A 20,818-nucleotide genomic window follows, 5' to 3' on the forward strand; every position below is an offset into this window, starting at 1 on the left:
ACCCCTTGAGCTGTAACATTGAAGGCAGAATCTCTGCTTAGTGGGCCCATGTCAATAAATTCAGCCTGATCCAGCCTTATATTCCTCCCACCATTATCCCACACCCTTAAAAGCCATTGCCACACATAGTCCCCTGATTTCTGTCTATATAAACTGGGAAACTCACACAGTTCTTTTGGAGAATAATGTACATCCTCATGTTTGATACTTTGTATCTCACCTTTAGGGACCTGTTGTGACTTAGAGGGATGGTGGGGGAGGGTCATGAAAAGAATTAGAAGTATCCTCCAAGCCATTTGCTTCAGGGCATTCATTTGCAGTTTCATCTGGTGAAACAGGATTAATCACTCTAGGGCTAATCCCTTCAGAAGGAGGTTGGGTGGCCAAGTCCTCAATGCAGGCTGGAGGTGGGGCAGTTATATCTTCAGGGTAGACTATTACAGGGTTATCTAGAGAAGACTCAGCACGACCTAGGGTTTCAGCCTCACCCCTGACATCATTATCAATCCATATGTCACCATCCCATTTTTCAGGGTCCCACTCCTTTCCAATCAATGCCCTCACTTTAACGGCAGACACCATGCAACATTGAGATTTCAGTTTACATTGTAAAGTTGCTACTCTAACAGTAATATTCTGAGTCTTATTTTCAGAGATCTAAAGTCTACAGCTACAGGAAATAAGATTTTCTTTCAAGATGCTCATAGAAACATCTACACCTTTCAGAGGGCTCTTAAGCTTCTCGTTTGAAGCCTTAAGCCCATCCCTTTCACTCCTTAATGTATCCAATGTATCTAACAACAACCAGCCAACATCTCTATATCTCTTATTTCCACAAAGCTCCATAAAGATGTCAAAAACATTATCCCCCAGAGCCTGGCTTCATACAAGCGAAGCATTAGGAGAATTGAATGGTGATATTTTGACTATCTCTTTTGCCAACTCACTCCATGGATTGGGAGTGCCATTCTTAGTATGGGAGTTAGAGTCCTTAGTGCCTTTGAGTCCAGTCAGAGTAGAAAATCATTCATAAAAACCTTTTTTTAAGATACTGTTTCTTAAGAACCACTCCTGGTACCAAGTTGTATTAGTTAGGGTTCTCTAGAGAAACAGAATCAACAAGGAACACTCGCAAATATAAAATTTATAAAAGTGTCTCACATAATTGTGGGAACACAGAGTCCAAAATCTGCAGGGAAGGCTGTGAAGCTGACGATTCCGATGGAGGGTCTGGACGAACTCCACAGGAGAGGCTTGCCAGCTGAAGCAGGAAGAGAACCTTTCTCATCTGAATCCTCCTTAAAGGGCTTCCAGTGATTAGATTAAGCATCACTCATTGCAAAAGACACTCCCTTTGACTGATTACAAATGGAATCAGTTGTGGATCATGATTTAATCCTATGAAATGTCCTTATTGCAACAGACAGGCCAGCACTGGTCCAACCAGACAAAGAGGTATCACCACTTGGCCAAGTTGACACAGATGTTGAACCTGACCATGACAATTTCTTTTAGCAAAGTTTTGTAGTTTTCTGTGTATAGATCCTTCACATCCTTGGTTAAATTATGTTCATGAATTTTTAAGGGAAAATTGTTTTAATAAAATTATTCTTAAAACAAACATGTGAATACACTTTTCTTGTGCAATTTTGTGCATTTTTTTGTGAACAATTAGGGAAAAATAGTGTGCTATCTAAAAGAGTTATTGAGAGAGTGGTTTAAATCTAGATAAATGATATAGATAACATTTGCCATGAATTTGATAGTTATTAACCTTTATTCATTTAAAAATGAAGAGATAAGTAAAATAAGATATCTTTTTGGATTTTTATCGTTTTTATTTTTCTAAATTATTAAAGTCTAACTAAATATTTTTTCTGGATATATAAAAAAGTATGATTAGATGGAAAAGGATGAAAAATAATGTTCATATCTAGGATTATTTGAAGTTGTCCAGGAAATCATGATGGTTTGCAAATGTTATAGCCAGACTCCCTTCATATACTTTCCTGTTTTAAGTTTCCTTTCTCTCCCCTGTAGTCACTCATGCAACAGCTTAATAAACATGCTTGAGCACCACAGTGATGCTGAACTGATGATGGGATCCTGGCTTGGCACAATAAAAAAGAAGCAAATAAATGGGAGACTGTTTGGTACCTGAAACTAAAAATTTACTTTAGTTGGGCTGATGCGGATGAGAAATGTCCTTTAAGAGAAATAATAAATACAGAGAAAGTAATTTTAATATATAAAAGTACAATAAGGATACTGAAAGGGTATGTAAAGAACATTTACAAATCAATAAGAAAAAATAGAAAAAAGAAGCATGGGATATAAACAGGAAATTTACAAAAGAAGTATAATGACTTTGCTACCAAGAAGGGAAGTACAAATTAAAACAAAATCAGATTGGTAAAATTGAAAAATTCGATGATATATAACTTTGATGTGCAGAGAAATTGATTCTCTTCCTGGAGAATTAAAATGATTCAGCTGCTTTAAAATGTTATTGCCTAAAAAAGAAATGTGCATATGCTATAGCCCAGTAGTTCAACTTTTCCCTATCTACTCTTAAAGAACTCTTTACTCATATATAATAAAACATATATATGTTACTCAACCCTGCAGTATCAGGTATAATCATGAAAAATGGAAAGCACACTAAGTGACTACCAAGCCAGAAGTGGATAAGTAAACTATGGCACATACAGAACATTCATCACTATTAAGTGATTACAGAGAATGAATGAGAAATACGCATGCTGGCAAAAGATAGATTTGAGTGAAATCTATCTATGATAGATTGAGTGAAAATGAACAATTATAAAGCAGCCTATATGGTATATTACCATTTGAAAAAAGAAATAATAATATAGCTTCTCTACATTCCATTCATTTTTAAATAATGTTGGTTATGACTCATTAAATTGATTTCAGGACTTAAATGCAGTTTGAAAAATCTTCTAATGGTATACACATATGCATGTAAATGAATGGAAAAATGTCTGGAAGGCTGCACATCAATCTGAAATCAAGGGTTATGTCTGAGGAGTGACTGAGATGGGTGGTAGTTCCAAGGGTGTCTGGGGAGCTGGCTGTGATAGAAGGGGGCTTCAGGGGTTCTGGGGAGCTGGCTTTGGTGGGTGGTGATTCCACAGGTGTCTGGAGAGCTGGCTGTGATGGGTGGTTGATCCAGGTGGTCTGAGGAGATGGCTCTGATGGATGGTGGTTCCAGGGGAGTTTGGGGAGCTGGCTCTGATGGTTGGTGTTTCTAGGGAGTCTGGGGAGCTGATTCTGAGGGGTGGTGGTTCTAATGGGGTCTGGGAAGCTGGCTGTGATTGGTGGTGGTTCCAGGAGAGTCTGCGGAGCTGGCTGTGATCGGTGGTGGTTCCAGGAGAGTCTGCGGAGCTGGCTGTGATCGGTGGTGGTTCCAGGAGAGTCTGCGGAGCTGGCTCTGATGGGTGGTGGTTCTAATGGGGTCTGGGAAGCTGGCTGTGATGGGTGGTGGTTCAGGGGGGTCTAAGAAGCTGGCTGTGATCAGTGGTGGTTCACGGGGATCTGGGAAGCTGGCTCTGATTGGAGGTGGTTCTGGGGGGTTTCTGGGGAGCTGACAATGATGCATGGTGATTCCAGGGGAACTTGAGCCTCATATGTAATACTTAGGATGTTTTGCTGGTGGTGATTTGTTTTGATTTATGCAAGGGGCATGCAGAATTAAATATTTTAAATGTATTTTATAGTGAGTAAGTAATAACACTGCTTTCAAAAGGCTAGGGTTTATTGGGATTGAGGGGACAATGGTCAAAGAGTTTTAAGGAAAAGAATTTTGTGTTTGAATTGCATAGTTAAGTAGTTTAGAAGGAAGACATTCTAGCTAACTATCTCTGTTTTTGTATTTAGGGCCACAGATGAGCACATTCTTGTGGCAAGGTAGAGTCAAAGCTGTGTGATTTCCCACTCAAAATGTCATCACAAATCTAAGAACTCTCTGCCATGCTGTGAGATTTTAACTCATTACCTGTGAATATTAAGTCTACAAATCAAAAACATGAAGTAGTCAACATATGAGCAATTAAAATCCAACCCCTCCTGTTTCAGAAAATGCAAAGTTAATATTCGTAAGGGAACATCAGCTTGACCCATTATACAGTCTTAAGTTGTGGGTATAAATCTTGATCAATAGTTATATCTTAAAGAGTTATTTCTGCAAGAAAAGCCACTGTAGAATATGTACACTTGGCCATCTCTAGAGGCTGCAGCAGATAGTCCCAGACTCTGCTTCTTCTTTTGAGCTACATTAATTTTTTCTGATTTTCTTTCACATTTTTTGCCCAAAGTGTAGTTTATTAAACCTTAAGTCAAGCAATTTATGCTCAAAAAGAGTGTTTAGAGAGGAGTTAGAGCCTTTTTAAATCTCAAATATTTAAACAAGGTATTTAAAATCTCTAATATTTAAACTAGCAAATGAACAATTAGATTATTTCTTATGCAAATTTCTGAAATTATTGCATAAAGATACCCACAAAGAAAACAATAGGTCTTTAAATGTGTATACAGGCTAAAGGTTGTGTGGAGTAAAAGAAGGTTTCTGGAACTTTTTTTAAAGTAAAATTGGTGAAAGAATTGTTATTATAGAAAACATGCTATAGGTTAATGGGAAGAGAGGAAAGAGCAGCAGGAAGAGGACAGGAAGAGGATAATATACATTCACAGATTTGAACTCTCTTTCATTTTCTCCACCATGGGTATGAGGGTGAGAGAAGGCAGGGGTGGCCTTGCTACTAATAAGGGTCAAGGCCATTCCAATAGCGTTTTATTCCTCAAGGTTAAGAACATACCACTTGGGACTATAATATATGAAGCTTGGAAAAAGTTTACATACAATTCAACAACAAGTTAGCCTGGAACTGTGAAAGTGGTTTGGTTCCGTGATGAGAATTCAAGATAAATATATGTTTCCTACTTAGAACTGGAGAAAAATCTGAAAAGGTTTGAAAGTTTCTTAGTTCTAGCTGAGCTGTATTTTTTTTTTTCTCTCTGTGAGATTGCCTTTTTGGTGTTTGCATTTAGTAGTTTTAATAAAATTAGTTTTAAAATATGTTATTAAGGGCATCATGAATTTAAAAGCATGATAGCCTCTTAATTACATGTGTCTGAAGCCTGGCCTTCCAGTGGCCACAGTGCCAAGGCACCACTGTCTCCATGTGGCCCCCTGCTGTAATTGTAGGCAAAATATCTAAGTACTTCACACTGTTTCATGGTTTGGCAGGAAATATCTTTATATTTTTATAAAGAAATATCTTTATATTTTTATATTTTATAGGTCTGAAGAGTAAATAGAGAGAATTGCTCACCCCATATCATAAAATAATGAGGTTTTATAGGGGTCTCTGAATATTTTCTCAATGGTGGAATGAGGTTCTTTGCTTTAATATTTTTTTTTCCAAATTTTACTCCATTCTTCACTAATATCACTTTTGAAGATGAGAGTCCTTGACTAACTGCTGAATTTATTATCCACAGCATCTGCAGGGATTGCCGTATCCCAGAGGAAAGTACGTCAGATCAGTGATCCTATTCAGCAGATCTTAATTCAGCTGCACAAAATCATTTATATCACACAGGTAAGTATTATATATATAATTTCCTTTTCATCTTAAATGGAAATTTGATGATAATATTGCCGAAAAAGTATTTTGTTGGACTTTTAGTTAGAGTGGATGCTTGTTTTTAACCTTTCCAACTGCATATATGTGGGCACACTTTGGCTTAGCAACAGAGCTGGGAAGGTAGAAGGGTAAAGAGCAAATCTACAAGGTTTCTCCTGTGACTCCTACCTTCTCCCTCACTGTTAGTGCTCAACCAAAACCAAACTTCAAAACAAATGGTCCTTCCATGCAGGAGACAAAGTGGGGACAGAGCTGGGGTTCTTTCCCCATAAGCACTTCACTGCAGGAACAAGAAGAAAAATAGTGTTCACCTACTTAATTCTGAGGATTCTCGGTTGAAAACAGAAACTTTCAGAGATGTGAATGCCAAAAGCTCACATTACCTGAAATTGTTAAGATTTCCTATTTATAAATTTCAGTGACTTCTAGGCGCTGGGGAAACAATCAGTGCTAGAAATAGCTATTAATTATTTACAGAAACCTGCTTAATGACAAATAAGCTTAAATGTCATTTACCAAAGCTATGCACCTATTAATGAAAAATGAAAATTTTACAAAAAAGTAGAAACATTTGAACACGAAAATAACTATTATGAAATTTAAGACTGTGTGTCTTATACAGTTTATTCATTCATCCATTCATTTGACAAATGTTTTTTAGATGCTTACCTTTGTTCCAGACACTATTACAGGTACTTCAGATATATCTGTGAACAAAGCAGATTCATTCCTGTACTTAAAGAACTTATATATTAGTTGAAGACAATCAGAAAGTAGTGAACACAATAAATAATAATAAAGTATATTCTACATTAGAAAATAGTAAGTCCTGTTGAAAATGAAGAAAAAAAGAGCAGGATAAGGGGTTTTGGAATGTCGACAGAGAGTTGGGGCTGGTAAATGCCTAATGACTGGTTCTCTATGGAAAAATGCCCTAATTCACAGCATTTTCCAATTTCTGTGATGCAAATACTCCCACCATGATTGATTTCAAGTGATAATTATGACTTCGCTGAAGGTGAAGTTGGTAAGGGATGTGCGCAATTGGCTCTCATTACCTAGGTGTTTGAATTGGCTCTCAACTGGTTACATTGCATCACTGGAGCAGGGGAAAGTTTACACTGTTCAGTGGGATGATTAGAGCTTGTTGAGAAGGTGAGATTTTAGCAAAGACTAAAGACAGAACAGAAACACTTAGCTAACAAAATATCATGGGTAAGGATGTACCTAGCAAAAAGGAAGAATTGGAGCAATAGCCTTTAGGTAAAGGCATGCTGGGGGTATTTAAGGGACAGCAAGGAGGAGGACATTGTGGCTAGAGCAGAATAAGCAAGGGAGAAGAACAGGAAAGTTGATGACACAGATAATGGTGGTGTTAGGTAGTACAGGACCTTTAGACCATCATAAGGGCTTTGACTTTTACTCTGGTGAAACAAGCAACCATTGGGAAGTTTTAAGGAGAGGAGTGTTAGGAGCTGATAATCACTCTGACTCCTGTGTTGAAAAGGAGGGCAGGGATAGAATCCACAAAACACCACATACGTGCTTTTACTTCATTGGAAGTAGAAAATCGGATTGGAAGCAGTAAACATCATCTGTTTCTCTCCTAGCCAGAATACTTGAGTCTGTAAAATTGGGGCTGGATATGACATATTTCCTCTCACTATCATACCTAATAACCCACTATCGGAATTTTGTCCATTATTAAAAGTGTCTTCTGATGTGGATGCCTTTTGGTGGGAATGCATGTGGACAGTTTGTGCCCATTCTGAGGCACAGAATTCCTTTTTTGGTATCCCAATCGTTTTCTTTCTAAGTCCCTAACTATCCAGTTGACTTATTAGTAACTTTTGATGGATCAGTCTCAATCCATATTTCTAGCATATCTCATTCCAGACAAAGTGGATAACCAAATGTATTTCTTAAAGTTCTGTCAAGTAGGAAGGTGTATATATATATATATATATATATATATATATATGTATTTACCACTGCTCTTTGGGGTTACACCTACGTGGGACTGTAGTGATCTAGTTGCCCACTTTCAGATGGTACTAGCATGTATGCAAACCCATCATTAAACCAGGCTTGATTATTTTATGCCTAGGGCAACTGTCCATAAGGAACACTCCAGGAGACCTTAGGCAAGGATTGAGGGAGAGGAGGCAATGCAGCAAGAATTGGTGTCAAAGAAGCTAAACCACTTGTCCATGCATTTTACTCCTTCCTTCTAGAAAGTGCAAGCTCTGTCTCTGTATACAACTTCCATTTGATAATAGAATCCTGCTCTCCATACTTATTGTTAGGTGGCTTAGACAATGCTCATTTTGTGATGAGAATATCAGGCTGCATGGATACCTGATGGTCAGTTGTTGTCATTCAGTCTCTTCCAAGGCCTAGTAGTAAGCCAGAAGCTGTCTCAGAAAGGACAATACTTACCTGCAGAAGAAGGGTGTAGATTTGCTTCAAAATCCCAGAGCGCCCCACTTTGATTTTCTTATTGCTACTTATCAGAGACTTTATGTGGCATCCCTGTTTGCCATAGACACTTTGAGTATCATTAAATCTGTTGCTGGATTATAAGGCCCAAGTGGTATAGTGACTTGTATAACAGCCTGAATTTGTCACTGAACCTTCTCTTGTGCTAGCCCCTACTCAAAACTGGCAACTTATGGTGTTTCTGTATATGGGTTAACATAGCACACTAAAATGTGGTATATATTGCATCCAAAATCCAAGACCTCCTTCCAAGCACAGTGCCCTTTGGAAAGTAGAGTGAGATATAGCAATGTGTCTTTCACTTGGAAGGCATATGTTGAGCTACTTACTATTTCCTGCTCATCAGATCCAATGAGCATAATGTCATCAATGTAGGGAACAAATATGATGTTTTGTGGAATGTCAAGATCATCAAGATCTCTGCTCTATGGCAGAGAGCAGGAGAATTGACATAACCTAGAGGCAAGATTGTAAAGGGATATTGTTGGCTCTTTCAGGTAAAATCAAATTGCTTTGGTACCTTTATAAATAGATGGGGAGAAAATGCATTAGCTACATATTAAATGCCAGGGGGCATGATAATTTTCTTTAATGAAGATACATCTGAGAAAGCAGCTGCAATTAGAGTTACCACCTGTTAAAGTTCCCAATAGTCCACAATCATTCTCCAAATATATCTAATTTCTGTGCAGGGCAAATTATTAAACTAAATGTATACACTCCAAGTTTTGGTGGTGGCACTAATATTTGCAATAAATTCAGAGTTGTTATTATTTTTGTTCTATTATCTTGGTAGGGAAGGGAAGTTCCAAAGGCTTCCACTTGGCCCTTCCTACTATAATGATCCTCATCCTATGGTTCTGAGAGCCAATTTGGGGATTCTGTGATTGGTCAAATTTTTTGTTAATTACAATTATACACTCAGGAATTAGAGAAAAATACCACAAGTTTGATGGACCAATTAGGCTCATTGTAAGTCAAACTTGGGCTAATACTTCATCTATTACCTGACTGCCAAAACCCTCCACCTTGATTGGTGAACCACACTGGCACTGGCAGACCCTAGCAACACTAGAGCCAGTGTCTAGCATTCTCTAAAAGCTTGTGTACTTCCTTTCCCCCAATATACAGTCACTAGTAAATTGTTTCACGTTTTTATGCTAAAGGCTTGGAGAAAGATTTATGGTATGAACTTCTAGCAATATTTCAGAGCCCTTATTCAAGGAGTTCCAGCTCTCCATACATCAAGGGGCTTTGGATATGTGAATTGACTTAGTTTCGAAAACTAGGTGGGAAGCCATGGCTCTTCACTGTGGAGACTCGAGTAAGTTTTTGTTTACCAGCCCTAGAGTTGTTTTTATGTTATATAGAGAAAGGAATACTCTAATAGACTGAGCACCATCTATTCCCCTTCCAGGAAACCCTAATGGTGTTATGGTAAATGCTTCCAGCTTGTCATTGGTGGTTAAGTGTGGCCATTTGGCCTCTGCTCCTCTGAAATAGGATCATCTCCACTGAAATTATGTATCCTTCAGGGTCATTCCTGGCCTTCAAAGGAGAGCAGTGATAGAGCTTTTCAAGGATACTGGTGATCCTTTCTATAATATATCCAAATGCCTTAGTGAGAAGACTGACTTCTGGGCATTCTTGCTGAATGTAGTTGAGGGCTGGGTGCACTGGTTATACATGATAGATCCACTCCTGCATCCTTGTCACTAAGACCTTGATTTCCTCCCTCCACATCATGCCAATTAATCTCTGGTATTTTACCCTATTAATCATAGGCCCCCACTGAGTCCAAATTAACCAGTTATCTGTGTGAACACCACTAGATGTCCCACATGCTGCTTACTACCACCAGGTGCTGCAGGAGCAAGGCAAGATAGAAGCATCGCTATAATCAGAGAGGAAAGCCACATCCTCTTCCAGTCTTCCTCTAGTGCTCTCTACTGATAAAACTTAAAATCCTATCAGCTGGCAGAGAGGAATGTTCCAGAATCACAAGCAGGGCAGTGAAGGGTAGACATGGAGCTGAGTAGCGATAAATTGAAACTGGCATACTTAGCATGAGAGGCACAACTCTGAGTTTTCATTGCTTCCCGTTTGACTCCTCCTTGTAGCCTGAAGGGTCTTTATAAAGCCCGGGAACAGAGTAGCCTTGTTCTTATCAAGTTTTCTTCCAAATCTGATATTCTTTTTAGTCACTCTGGTGGTTAGCCTTTTGAGAGTCAAGAGTGTAAAATGAATGACTATTTTCTCTATTTTCTGTTGTAAAATTTTCAGATGCAACCACAAAGAACTGCGTAACTGACTAAATGGAAGTGTGTGAAGGAGTACGGGGAAATATAGGGGGAGTGGGAATTTGGTTAATACATCATTATATTGTTCTGCCATATCTATATTGAGTAGTGATATTATAGTCAAAATGCATTTCCACTTAAATGCTCATATAGAAATATGAGAAACACATTCTTAACTTTAGTGTTATGGAAATAGCTTTAAATAGCTTTTTAATTACTTCAACTATTAAGTACCAAATTGAGAAAAATATCCTTTGAAGTTTCAGTATAGTTTCTATATGCCTGTCTTCCTAGTTTTTATATAAAAAACTTTTTAATGGATTTTGTTATGAGCTTTCAAAGTATTTTAAAGCAAGAATGAAACTATTATGAATACCTTATTATTATAATCTAGAACTGCTATCATAACAAATGAGATCATATTTTTTGGCAAGATGGCACTCCCTGCTGAAGTTTTGGATATAATAATTATGAATTTTAAAATGTATTTTCAGAATACTTTAAAGTTTATGACATTGTACATAGTAAGGAATGGTTCCCCTGGGAAACTTTAATCTACTAAACAAAGTCAATGGTTTTACATAAAGGAGAAAATTACAAGTGTTAAAATTATATCAGTATATTTACTATAGTTTAAAGAACAAGGTCACTTTTCCATCTCTGCCAATTGCATAGAAAAACTGCTGAAAATAAAACTAAGTTGACAAAGCAAGCAAGCAAGCAAACAAAAGACTCTTGTCTATGTACTTATTTACCAATTCAAACTCTCACAGAATTATGCTGTGGTAGCTGCCCTGAACCATGGGGCCAGATGCCACTGACAACCAACAGATGAACTTTACAGAGGAAACTTCTTCCTTTTGGCTGGTGGTGGCCTTTCTTGCCCAGTTTCCATGGAGACAGAGCCGTGAAAATCATCTAAAAGCAACTATTTTAAAAGTCAGGATGTTAAAATCCTTACCCTGACTTTACTGATTTGACGTCTGTTTGCATCAAAATTGAAATGGTAATCTTAAAACCAGCAAACTAAAGTGAAATTTGCAGTTCGTTTCCATTGCTGGAAAGCAGAATCTATCTTTGGGCATCTACACTGACCACAAGACATAGTTTACCTTTTATATGTGTCTCTATGTGCTTAGGTAAAACTTGTGCAGCCAAATCAAGCTTTAGGTTTAACTCTTTATTTATGTTTTGATTGTTCTGTTAAATAAGTGCTTTGAAAATCAGCAGATAGCAGATTCAAAAAATTAAACATTTGCCTCCTGCAGAACAGACGGGCAATTTGGTTGGAGCACCTTCAGATTGCCATCTTAATAACCACAATTGCTGCTAATGGAAAATGAAAAGTGTGGTTGAGAATAGCAATGTGCAGTTCTCAGGTGAAAACTGTACCACTATTAAAGGGAAACACACTCTTTGTTTTGTTTTGTTTTAGCAATGGTGCTGTTTTGTTTTTTTTAGCAATGGTGCTGGATGAGAATTGAACCATTCATACCCCCTCATCTGGATTTCTTTGTTACCATGGCAAGGATTATTGAGATGAATAAAATAGAAAAGAGTGTAAAGCTGTTTCTCAAATTGGTTCATGTTCTCAGAGTTTGTAAATTCTAAGAGAAGTTTTACACTTTTTGTGTTTATTTTGATGATAATCTTTAAATATTTTGTTTAACATTGAGGGAAATCTCCTCTGAAGCAGTAGTGCGTCAAAATGCCTTTTTTTTTCCTGGAAGCTGATGTTAACTTGGGCTCTGTTTGTCATAGTGGACCATGTGGACTACTGATGGTCTGTCGATGTATTCCTGGAGAGATACAAGAGGATTCTTTCTTTAGAGAGAATCTGTATATTATACAATGTTTGAGAAAAAGTAGTAAAAGTCATATAGATTAAATTTATTTTTACTTTTGTTGCTTTGTGTGGTTTAGTGAAAACAAAAATTTCAAGCTTTTAGATACATGGTTTAGAGAACCTCATTATCCTCTTTAGAATCAGTTTCTTCATAGGTAAAATGAGGGTAGCTTATGAGCCTCAAATGAAATATAGTCTTAGAAAATATTCACAAATAGTAATGTGCCATAGTGGTGGCTGAATTTGCCCGAGGATAACGTTGTGCTCAAAGACACACTTCCTCTCGGAAAGTATCCTTATGTGTTATGCAATCTTTCTAAGATTTGATTTCCTCACCTATAACATAGTATGTACTTTATAAATTTGTCATGGAGATAAAATTAGATAATGAACATAAAGGAGTAATCATAGTGCCTGGCATAATCAAATCATAGGTATTAATTTTTCTATTCTGTTCTTACTATTATGTTCCTTTTCTATAAAATGTCATTATGCTTATTTGTAATTAAATTATACATGAGTCATCATTCTTTGTAAAATTTAGAATTTTTACCTAAAACCTTGAACAAAAGATGCTGTACATAATGATAATTATTCTAGTAAGACACAATATCTTTCTAAAATTGCCCTGTGTATGACTCTTAAATTGACAATGTTAACTTCCTCATTCAGGTAATTAGCAGTAGAAGTGGCTATAAATTAACAAGAAGTTTATCAAGTTAAATGAATAGCAAGGATTTTGAGGTTATCTAAATTAATAATCTGATAATGACAGCTGCCAGTAATGGGGAAAGTCTCCTCTGAAGGAAACTTTGAACCCACTGGTGTTTCACTCCTTCAGAAGTTTACTGCACTAGGCAATCAGGTACAGCAGACAAGGCTTGCTGCCTTTCCCTTTGACAGCCACTTTGAAACCACCCCAGAGAGCAACTAGAAGGCCTTGGGCCAACACTGCCCTTGGTGGTGTTTGATTTAGGGAAGTGCCAACCTCTGGTGGTTAAAATAGGGAATTATCAAACCCACTTGTATCTCTACAGGTACCTTCTCCATCCCCTTGCCCCTCCAACCCACTCCCTTGCAAGGAAAGTATGCATATGCCTCTCTCTTTCATGGTCTGTTTCTACCCTATTCTATATTCAGTCCAATCTTGATGATCTCTCACGTTCACATGCCATTTATCCTCTCATCTGTCTTGTTTGCTCTTTAATTTGGGAGATGCCTTTCTGTTTCTCTGTCTTTCTGCCTGCCTCTCTTTCTCTCCATTACTTGGTTTTTCTTTACACTCCATATATGAGCCAAAGGATAACAATTATTGTGCCTGTTTGTTTGGTGGGAGGTGGTAATCACATCTCTATCAAGGTAAAAGAAGGCTCTATATATTGACAAAAAGATTAGTGGAAGCTCAGTGCTATCAATTTACAAAACCTTTGAAAGAATACGATAGGGCTTCAGAGTCTCCAGAACAGGCTTAATCCATCTCTAATTAAACCTACTTTGACTCAAGCATCAGAATTAAACATGCATATTAAAAATATTTTAAGTGCCTTGTTTTTCTGTTTTGTATCATTACAGTGCTTCATAATGGTTCTACATTATTTTTGGCCTTGGGATGATGGGCAGTTTTACTTTGGCTATAAAATCATTTTTTTGTGTGAGCTCCCATAGACTTTAGTCTTCATTGAACTATTACCTTTTATATATCCCCCTATTTCATGAAACATGAGTAAATAGATGTTCCTTCTATTAGTCAGGATAAGGTAAGTTATACTGCACTAATATACCCTGAAGTCTTCTGGCTTAACATAGTAGAAGTTTTTCCTCATTCAGTTGAAGTCTGGCAGGTTAGGCAGCCCTCCTTCATCTTGCCATCTGCAACAGGTACATTACAAGATCCCTGCAGTAAGGGAGGACAAAGATGTAGAAAGCCCACTAGGGTGTTTTAAATTGCCTCCTCCTTGGATACCATCATTTTCATTGGCCCAAAGTAGTCACATGTCATGAACCAAACTGTAACAGAGTCTAGAAAATGTATGGGGTGGGATGGGGGTGAGGGGGAGGGGGTATGGATGTGGGGAATAACTGTCTTTGCCATCTTTCTTTTCCTTTTGATCTAAGCTTTGCATTTTATTCTTGTTTGTAGCATCAGAGCTCTCACTACTTCATTTTCCCTTCGTACTCTAGCTAGCCTCTTCCATCTTTTTCCTTATTAGTTCTTCTCCTCTTCTTTCAAGTCCTCTCTCATTTTAAACAAAACCAATTTTTTCAACTCTCAGACTAATTCTGATCCTGTTATCCTTCATCCCTCTTTGCTTCTTCAGATCTCTGACTTCCTTGTGTAAGTCCAACCTGCACAGCACTACAAAATCAATATTTTGAAATCTCCATTTTCATCCAATCACTGTATTTTCTAATACTCTGCAGTAATTTCCTTTTATTTACTTATTAAATATAACTCATCCTGTCCTGGCACTTATATGTATTAATCCATCCTCTCCTTCTGGTTAAGAATCATCTCTGAAATCAGATCTTTTTCCAGCTGAATTTACAACAGAACTAACAGGCAGGCATTTGACTTAGTGTTAATGCAGATATCTATCTCCTGTTCCCAAGTATCAGATCCTTCCAGTAAAGGGCCATGGCTGAGGTGCTTAGCACAGTTCTGGGCATGCTATAAGCACCCAAATATCTGATGAAATGCATCTTACCTAGGCAAGCCTGTTCTTTACAAAATGTGTGCAATTAATAAATCATTTAGTATATGAAAAGTAATATCAATAAAATGAAAGAATAATAAGATAAATGGAAGCAGCCTTTGAAACAGAGCAGAGTAATATATTGTACTCCTTCTGGATTGTATGACAGATTTATAGCATATAGCCATATGCTCTTTCTAGAGTAAAATTTAAATTCCTATTTAGTCTTTCATGTTGAATGAATATTGTTATATTAACCATCAGTAAATCCTTCCTGGGAGTCAGCTGTGCAGTGTTAACAATTTGGTTGTGTGATCGTTTTCTCATCTTATACAGCTTCCTCCAGCTTTGCATCACAATTTGAAAAGAAGGGTTATAGAAAGATTCAAGAAATCCCTCTTCAGTCATCAGAGTAACCCTTGTAATTTGAAATCTGAAATTAAAAAGGTACAGTATTATTTTTATATGAATTCTTCTTTTGGTTAATAAAGCCACATTGTAAGTGTTAAATTTTATTCCTCTTTTTTTTTTTAAATTATAACTTCTTTCTCTGTCCCCCATTAAGGTTATTATCACTGGTTAAGATACCAAATTGGGGATATGTCTTTGTTTCTAATTTTCTTACCTTTATTTCTGTACCCGTCATTCTTAGATGATGATTAGAAAATTCTTTGAGCATCATTGCATGTTTGCCTAAGAATAAATATTAACTTATCTTTAATTGAAACTGTATATATTTTAGTCTCTCTTAGAGACTAAGCATCCTATTCCAGTGTTATTTTAGAACAGTTCAGCATGCCATTAAGTTGAAATTTAGGGGATAAAGTTTGGTTCTTAAAAAATTTTACCATACTGAATAAGTCATTTAATCATCTGAGACCTTGATTTTTGTCATTAATGAGGGGTTGATTAGATATTTCTTAGTTCTTTCCATCCTCTACATTCTACGGTCCCCTAGACTTTGGTTATTAGTAAATATCCCTATTCATCATGTAGATATGAACTTACAAAGAGGTTAAATCCACCTGGCAGGAAAAATATGTTTACCTCTGGTATATAGAACTTGGTGACAGGAAATCCCTTTGTCCTTGTTGGTAGTTATTTTCTATATGGTCTCTGGAGGTGGCCCTAAGCTCTGATTCTTTGTCATTGAAATGTGCAAGGCACAAGCAATTCAGGCCCACCTGGGTAAAGATGCTTGGTCCCATTCCAATCTCAGTTGCAAAAGCTGCATCATATACTTAAAGTTTGGCATAGTCATACTGCCAATGAACTATGCCTTTAAGATTTCTTTTCCCCTCATGGACTCAGTCTTAAGCATAAACCTACTCATCATTCAGAAATTCTGATAGGCTCTTTGATAAGTGCAAAGAGTATGTTTCTACTCCGTTGCCTTACATCAGTGGTGCCCACATACACACAAATGATGAAAATGGGAAAAAAGACAGTTTCAGATAAAATAAAAATCTCACCTCATCAGAGTTTGGAGAGCAAACATTTCTTTCATGGATTGGGTTGGCAAAGAACAAAGCTAGAGGAGAACAAACAGAAGTGGAGGAGACCCCGGGTACTTATTTTATAATATTTACATACTGTACCATGAATACCAATAAATACATTTTTAAAAGACAGAAGCTCAAGTCTCCCATGAAAAGATTATATGTTGCTAGGGTTTTATATTATTATTAAAATGGTATTCAGAATAATCCAGTTTGCACACAAACTTGTTTTAACAGCAATCCTCTATTTCTGGGATGAAAATGCCTGCTGCAAACTGTCTAATGCATAAAAGTGGCTGCAACTCTTCCACCCTCAATGTTTTCCATCAGTACCTGTCCTTAAAGCAATAATTTTCTTTTTTTTACTTAGGTTTTCAGTTTTGCATCCTTTCCTTGCAGCAAATTTCTGTACCTTTATTTTTTTGTTAAATTGCACCCCCTCCTCTCACCTTGTGTTTCTTCCTGTGTATTGTCCAGAATCACTCATTAGAGCACTTACCTTCTGTTCCTTTCCATCTGGGGAAGTAAAAACAGACATGTGTATGGGTATCAGAGGGCGTTAGGGAACACAAGTGAGAGAACCCAAGGGGAGACAGACTTATCCTGATTTTCGACTTGGTTAAATGGCAAATTACACTCTCCTCTGAAAAATACCACTGGGCCCCTTTCCTGATACTACAAGCATGTCGTGGTCTGTGGGACATCAGCTATGGACCCTCAGGATTGAGAAGGTGGAATACTTAACTCCAGGGCTCAGCTCATCAACAGAGGCACAGTCCAGTCCTCCATATGATGCCCTTGACATGGGCTGTGTCCCTGTGAAGTCGGTCCATACCTTCCTGGTTTATACCCTCCTGGGCCAGGAAGGGCAGGTCTTACCTTTTGCGTGCTAAAGGCATTTTCAGTAAGGGACGTTAAAATTCTTCAACACTGAGAGAACAGCCACCTCCTTCATAGAAACATTCCTTAATCTTCCCTGTCCAGAATTAATCTCCTCTTTCTCTGTGCTTGAATCATTTTTCATTCATATTGTTGTGTTTTAAATAGTTATTTATCTGCCTTACATTTCTGTTTCTCCCAAAGGCGGTGAATGTGTCTTATTCATCTTTGATTCCCCAGAGTGTTGTACATGCTGGCACATGGTGCTTAATCTATAATGGTTGAATAAATGAAAGAAACCTTCTGCCCTCTCTAAACCAAAATGAGAAGAGCATTTGTAATCTTTGTTTCCCCCTTCTTCTGGATTTTTTGTCCCCTGTGGAATTATAGAAAAGTAGCCAATTGGCTTTTTTTTTTTTTTTTTTGCATGGGCAGCACCGGGAATTGAACCCCGGTCTCCAGCATGGCAGGTGAGAACTCTGGCACTGAGCCACTGTGGCCCACCCACCAATTAGCTTTTGACTGACACAGTCACCCCACACCTGGACTGTGGGAGCAGTGAGTGATAACAATATAAAATATGCTTGATTTCTACCTTTCCCTCTGAAATATCTCCTAACCTCAGGGATTGTATGTCTACAGTTTGAAGAAGTCATTATGGGATGATGTGCCTACTCATTAATGCCCTAAGATGCAGCAGGATATATACAGTAGTCAAAAAATGGAAAAGCCCTTTTGTAAGAATTAAGCTCTTTGCATACAAATCTTCTAAGGTAATCTTTAATCCAGTGTGCCCAATCTTGGCTAGAATTAAAGCAGCTGAGTAATTGTTATATATGTCTCTGGGAATTGGAATTTTCAGCATGGGAAAAAGGAGATACAGAAGATAAAACAGAGGAGATTAATTAAAATTGGAATTGGAAGTATTGGTATAAATGAGTGTGGTGAATTCATGATATATCTTATCTTTTAAAAATATAAATATTTTCTTCAATTCCAGGTGCCTGCCCAGGCAAAATATATATGTATATATGCAAATATATATACATATTTCCTAATGGTTTCATTAAAAAGGTCTAGAAATGAATCAAGTAGCAGTGAGCCCCCTTAGCACCCTGGGCTCCTTGGAGATGTTGCTGATTGCAGCCCTATGGCAGGAACTGTATAGATGAGACAGGAATATCTGGCACAGCTAGCACACATGCTAGCCAGGACTACAAGGCTGCATCAAAACGACTCAGAAGACAACTGGGAGATACTCCCACTGGCTATTTGTGGGATAACTGGAGCATCAGTAAGAATAACTGCAATGGATTAAAGCAGTAAATATGTTTAAATCCAAGAGTTCATACTACTACTCAAAAAAAATTCTCTCAGTTGTACCTTTGGAGCATACTAGGTAACAAAATCCTTATTTTGAAAATTATTTGAAAAGGAAAGAAGGAAATTGAACTTATTCTGCCTTTTGCTTATGAATTCTCTTTCAGGCTAATTAAGTAGTTGATGAGGGGAAGTTTCTTATTGTGATATTTCAGCTATTAAGTCCTGAAGAAATACAGCACTCATCATTTTGCTGCCCCTATTGAAACAGTGGATCTAGACATGATCACCAGTGGCTGCTAATATCACAAAAAGAGATGCAACTCGAACCAGACATCACATGTCTCCTGATGGAGGCGCACAGCACTGTTTTGAAGTATCCTTTCCAAAAGATTGATTCTGAATCTGATCAAGCCTCCAGATAAGATGTTGATCAACTATAACCAGTGAGCCAAATCTGGCCCACTGACTATTTTTGTAAATAAAGTTTTATTGGAACCAAACCATGCCAAATTCCTTACATATTGTCTTTGGCTACAGGCAGAAATGAATTACTGCAAAAGAAGACTCTATGGCCCACAAAGTAAAAAATACTATCTGATCCAGTTAAAAAAATTTGCAAAACCCTTTTGTAGACCTAATTATCCATTCACATCAATAAAACAGATAACAGAACATGTTAAATGATACCATGGGGATAATCAACCAAATCAATACTGGGAAATTCTACAGGAGAAAAATGATCTATTTTCTTCAATAAATAAATTACAAGGAGAGAAGAGAGGCAAGCAGAGGGACTGCCTATATACTAAAGATTAAGGAATCTTAGGAAAAACATCAACCACTTACAATAAATTGAATTTATTTCTTTCTGATTTGAACAGAGGAATTCTAAAACAATTTAAGTACATATTTATGAGAAAATTTAAGCATTGTAACTTTGATTTTATTAAGAAATTACTATCTTCTAGGCAGAATAAATGTATTCTAGTTTTGTTTAAAAAAAGAAATATATATTTTTAAGAGCTGTGCTGAAGTTTTCTGAATGACATGATATGATGTAGAGGATTTGCTTCCAAATCCTAGGGGTAGGAAAAGGTAGGCAGGGAAATGGAGGAATATAAATGAAGCAAGATTGGCTGTGTTTTAAGCTGAGTGATGGTTACATGGAGTTCATTACAGTGTTATCTCTACTTTCGTAAATGTTTGAAATTTTTAATAAGTGTTTGTTCTTGTTCTTGTTAAGAAAGAATCACCTGGGGAAGATTCTCCCCCACCCACTTCCCTCCCCTCCCCATCCCTCCCCATTCCCCAACCCCATCCCTTCCCACTCCCAATATTGATGCCAAGCTCCTCCTCAGACCATTGCCCTAGGCATTATCAGTTTCAAAACAGCTCTCCAGGCAAAGCTGCCACTTAGACTTATGCAGGTTATGTGCTGCCCAAGAGCACCTGGTTCAAGGGGCTGAGGTTGCATCCTCTAGAGGAAGGGGCAGTTTTCTTATTTGCACAAAAGCACAGTATGGGCTAATTGGAGCCCTGTTTTCACATGATTCTAGCATACAGCTAGGGCTGAAAAGCATTGCATTATAAGTTACAAATGTATGAACCAAGTAGTAAAACAATAAAAAAAAGAATTTAGATCCAGGTTGGAAACAATTGGCTATCAAAGCATGCTGCCATGCCTAGTGTTTTGCAATTTTGTTACACATTAGAGTAATCCATGAAGCATTTAAACATTCTGAAGCCCAAGCCACACCCCATACCAATTAAATCAGAATCCCTAGGGTTGGGAGTCAAGCATCGGGCTTTTTTTTTTTCTTTAACCCACCTAGGTGATTCCTATGTGCAGCCAAGATTGAAAACTTGGTAGGATCAGTGTTTCTCCAATTTTATTTTGTATATCAATCACCTGGGGATCTTGTTAACAAATGGATTCTGACTCAGTAGGTCTGGGAAGGGGTCATATTGTGCTTTTCTAACAAGCTCTCAGGAGATGGCTGATGCTACTGATACAGGTATGCACTTTGAGTATCAAGGATACGGTTGCCTGCCCCTGTGAACCTACTGCATATCTGATAGACTTGAGACTTTTGATTGGAAAGATAGGCTA

General features: G+C 37.5%; 1 protein-coding gene across 13 annotated transcripts in view; it reads left to right on the forward strand.

Moving 5' to 3' along the window:
• Positions 1 to 20,818, forward strand: part of NEK10 (NIMA related kinase 10) — a 297,546-nt gene that overhangs the window by 256,853 nt on the left and 19,875 nt on the right. For 11 of the 13 annotated variants that reach the window (XR_013162877.1, XM_077129956.1, XM_077129961.1 and 8 more), the window contains 3 exons: positions 3,901 to 3,930; positions 5,524 to 5,624; positions 15,344 to 15,454. Coding sequence is in view for 12 of the 13 variants with exons in the window: in XM_077129956.1 (XP_076986071.1) it covers positions 3,901 to 3,930; positions 5,524 to 5,624; positions 15,344 to 15,454 (242 nt within the window). In the remaining variant the exon portion in view is untranslated. The remainder of the gene's footprint in view (positions 1 to 3,900; positions 3,931 to 5,523; positions 5,625 to 15,343; positions 15,455 to 20,818) is intronic. The other 2 variants (XM_077129957.1, XM_077129960.1) reach the window with 1 other exon arrangement.

The sequence above is a fragment of the Tamandua tetradactyla genome, chromosome 15 (assembly GCF_023851605.1).
Source record: "Tamandua tetradactyla isolate mTamTet1 chromosome 15, mTamTet1.pri, whole genome shotgun sequence".
NCBI classification, from domain to species: Eukaryota; Metazoa; Chordata; class Mammalia; order Pilosa; family Myrmecophagidae; genus Tamandua; species Tamandua tetradactyla.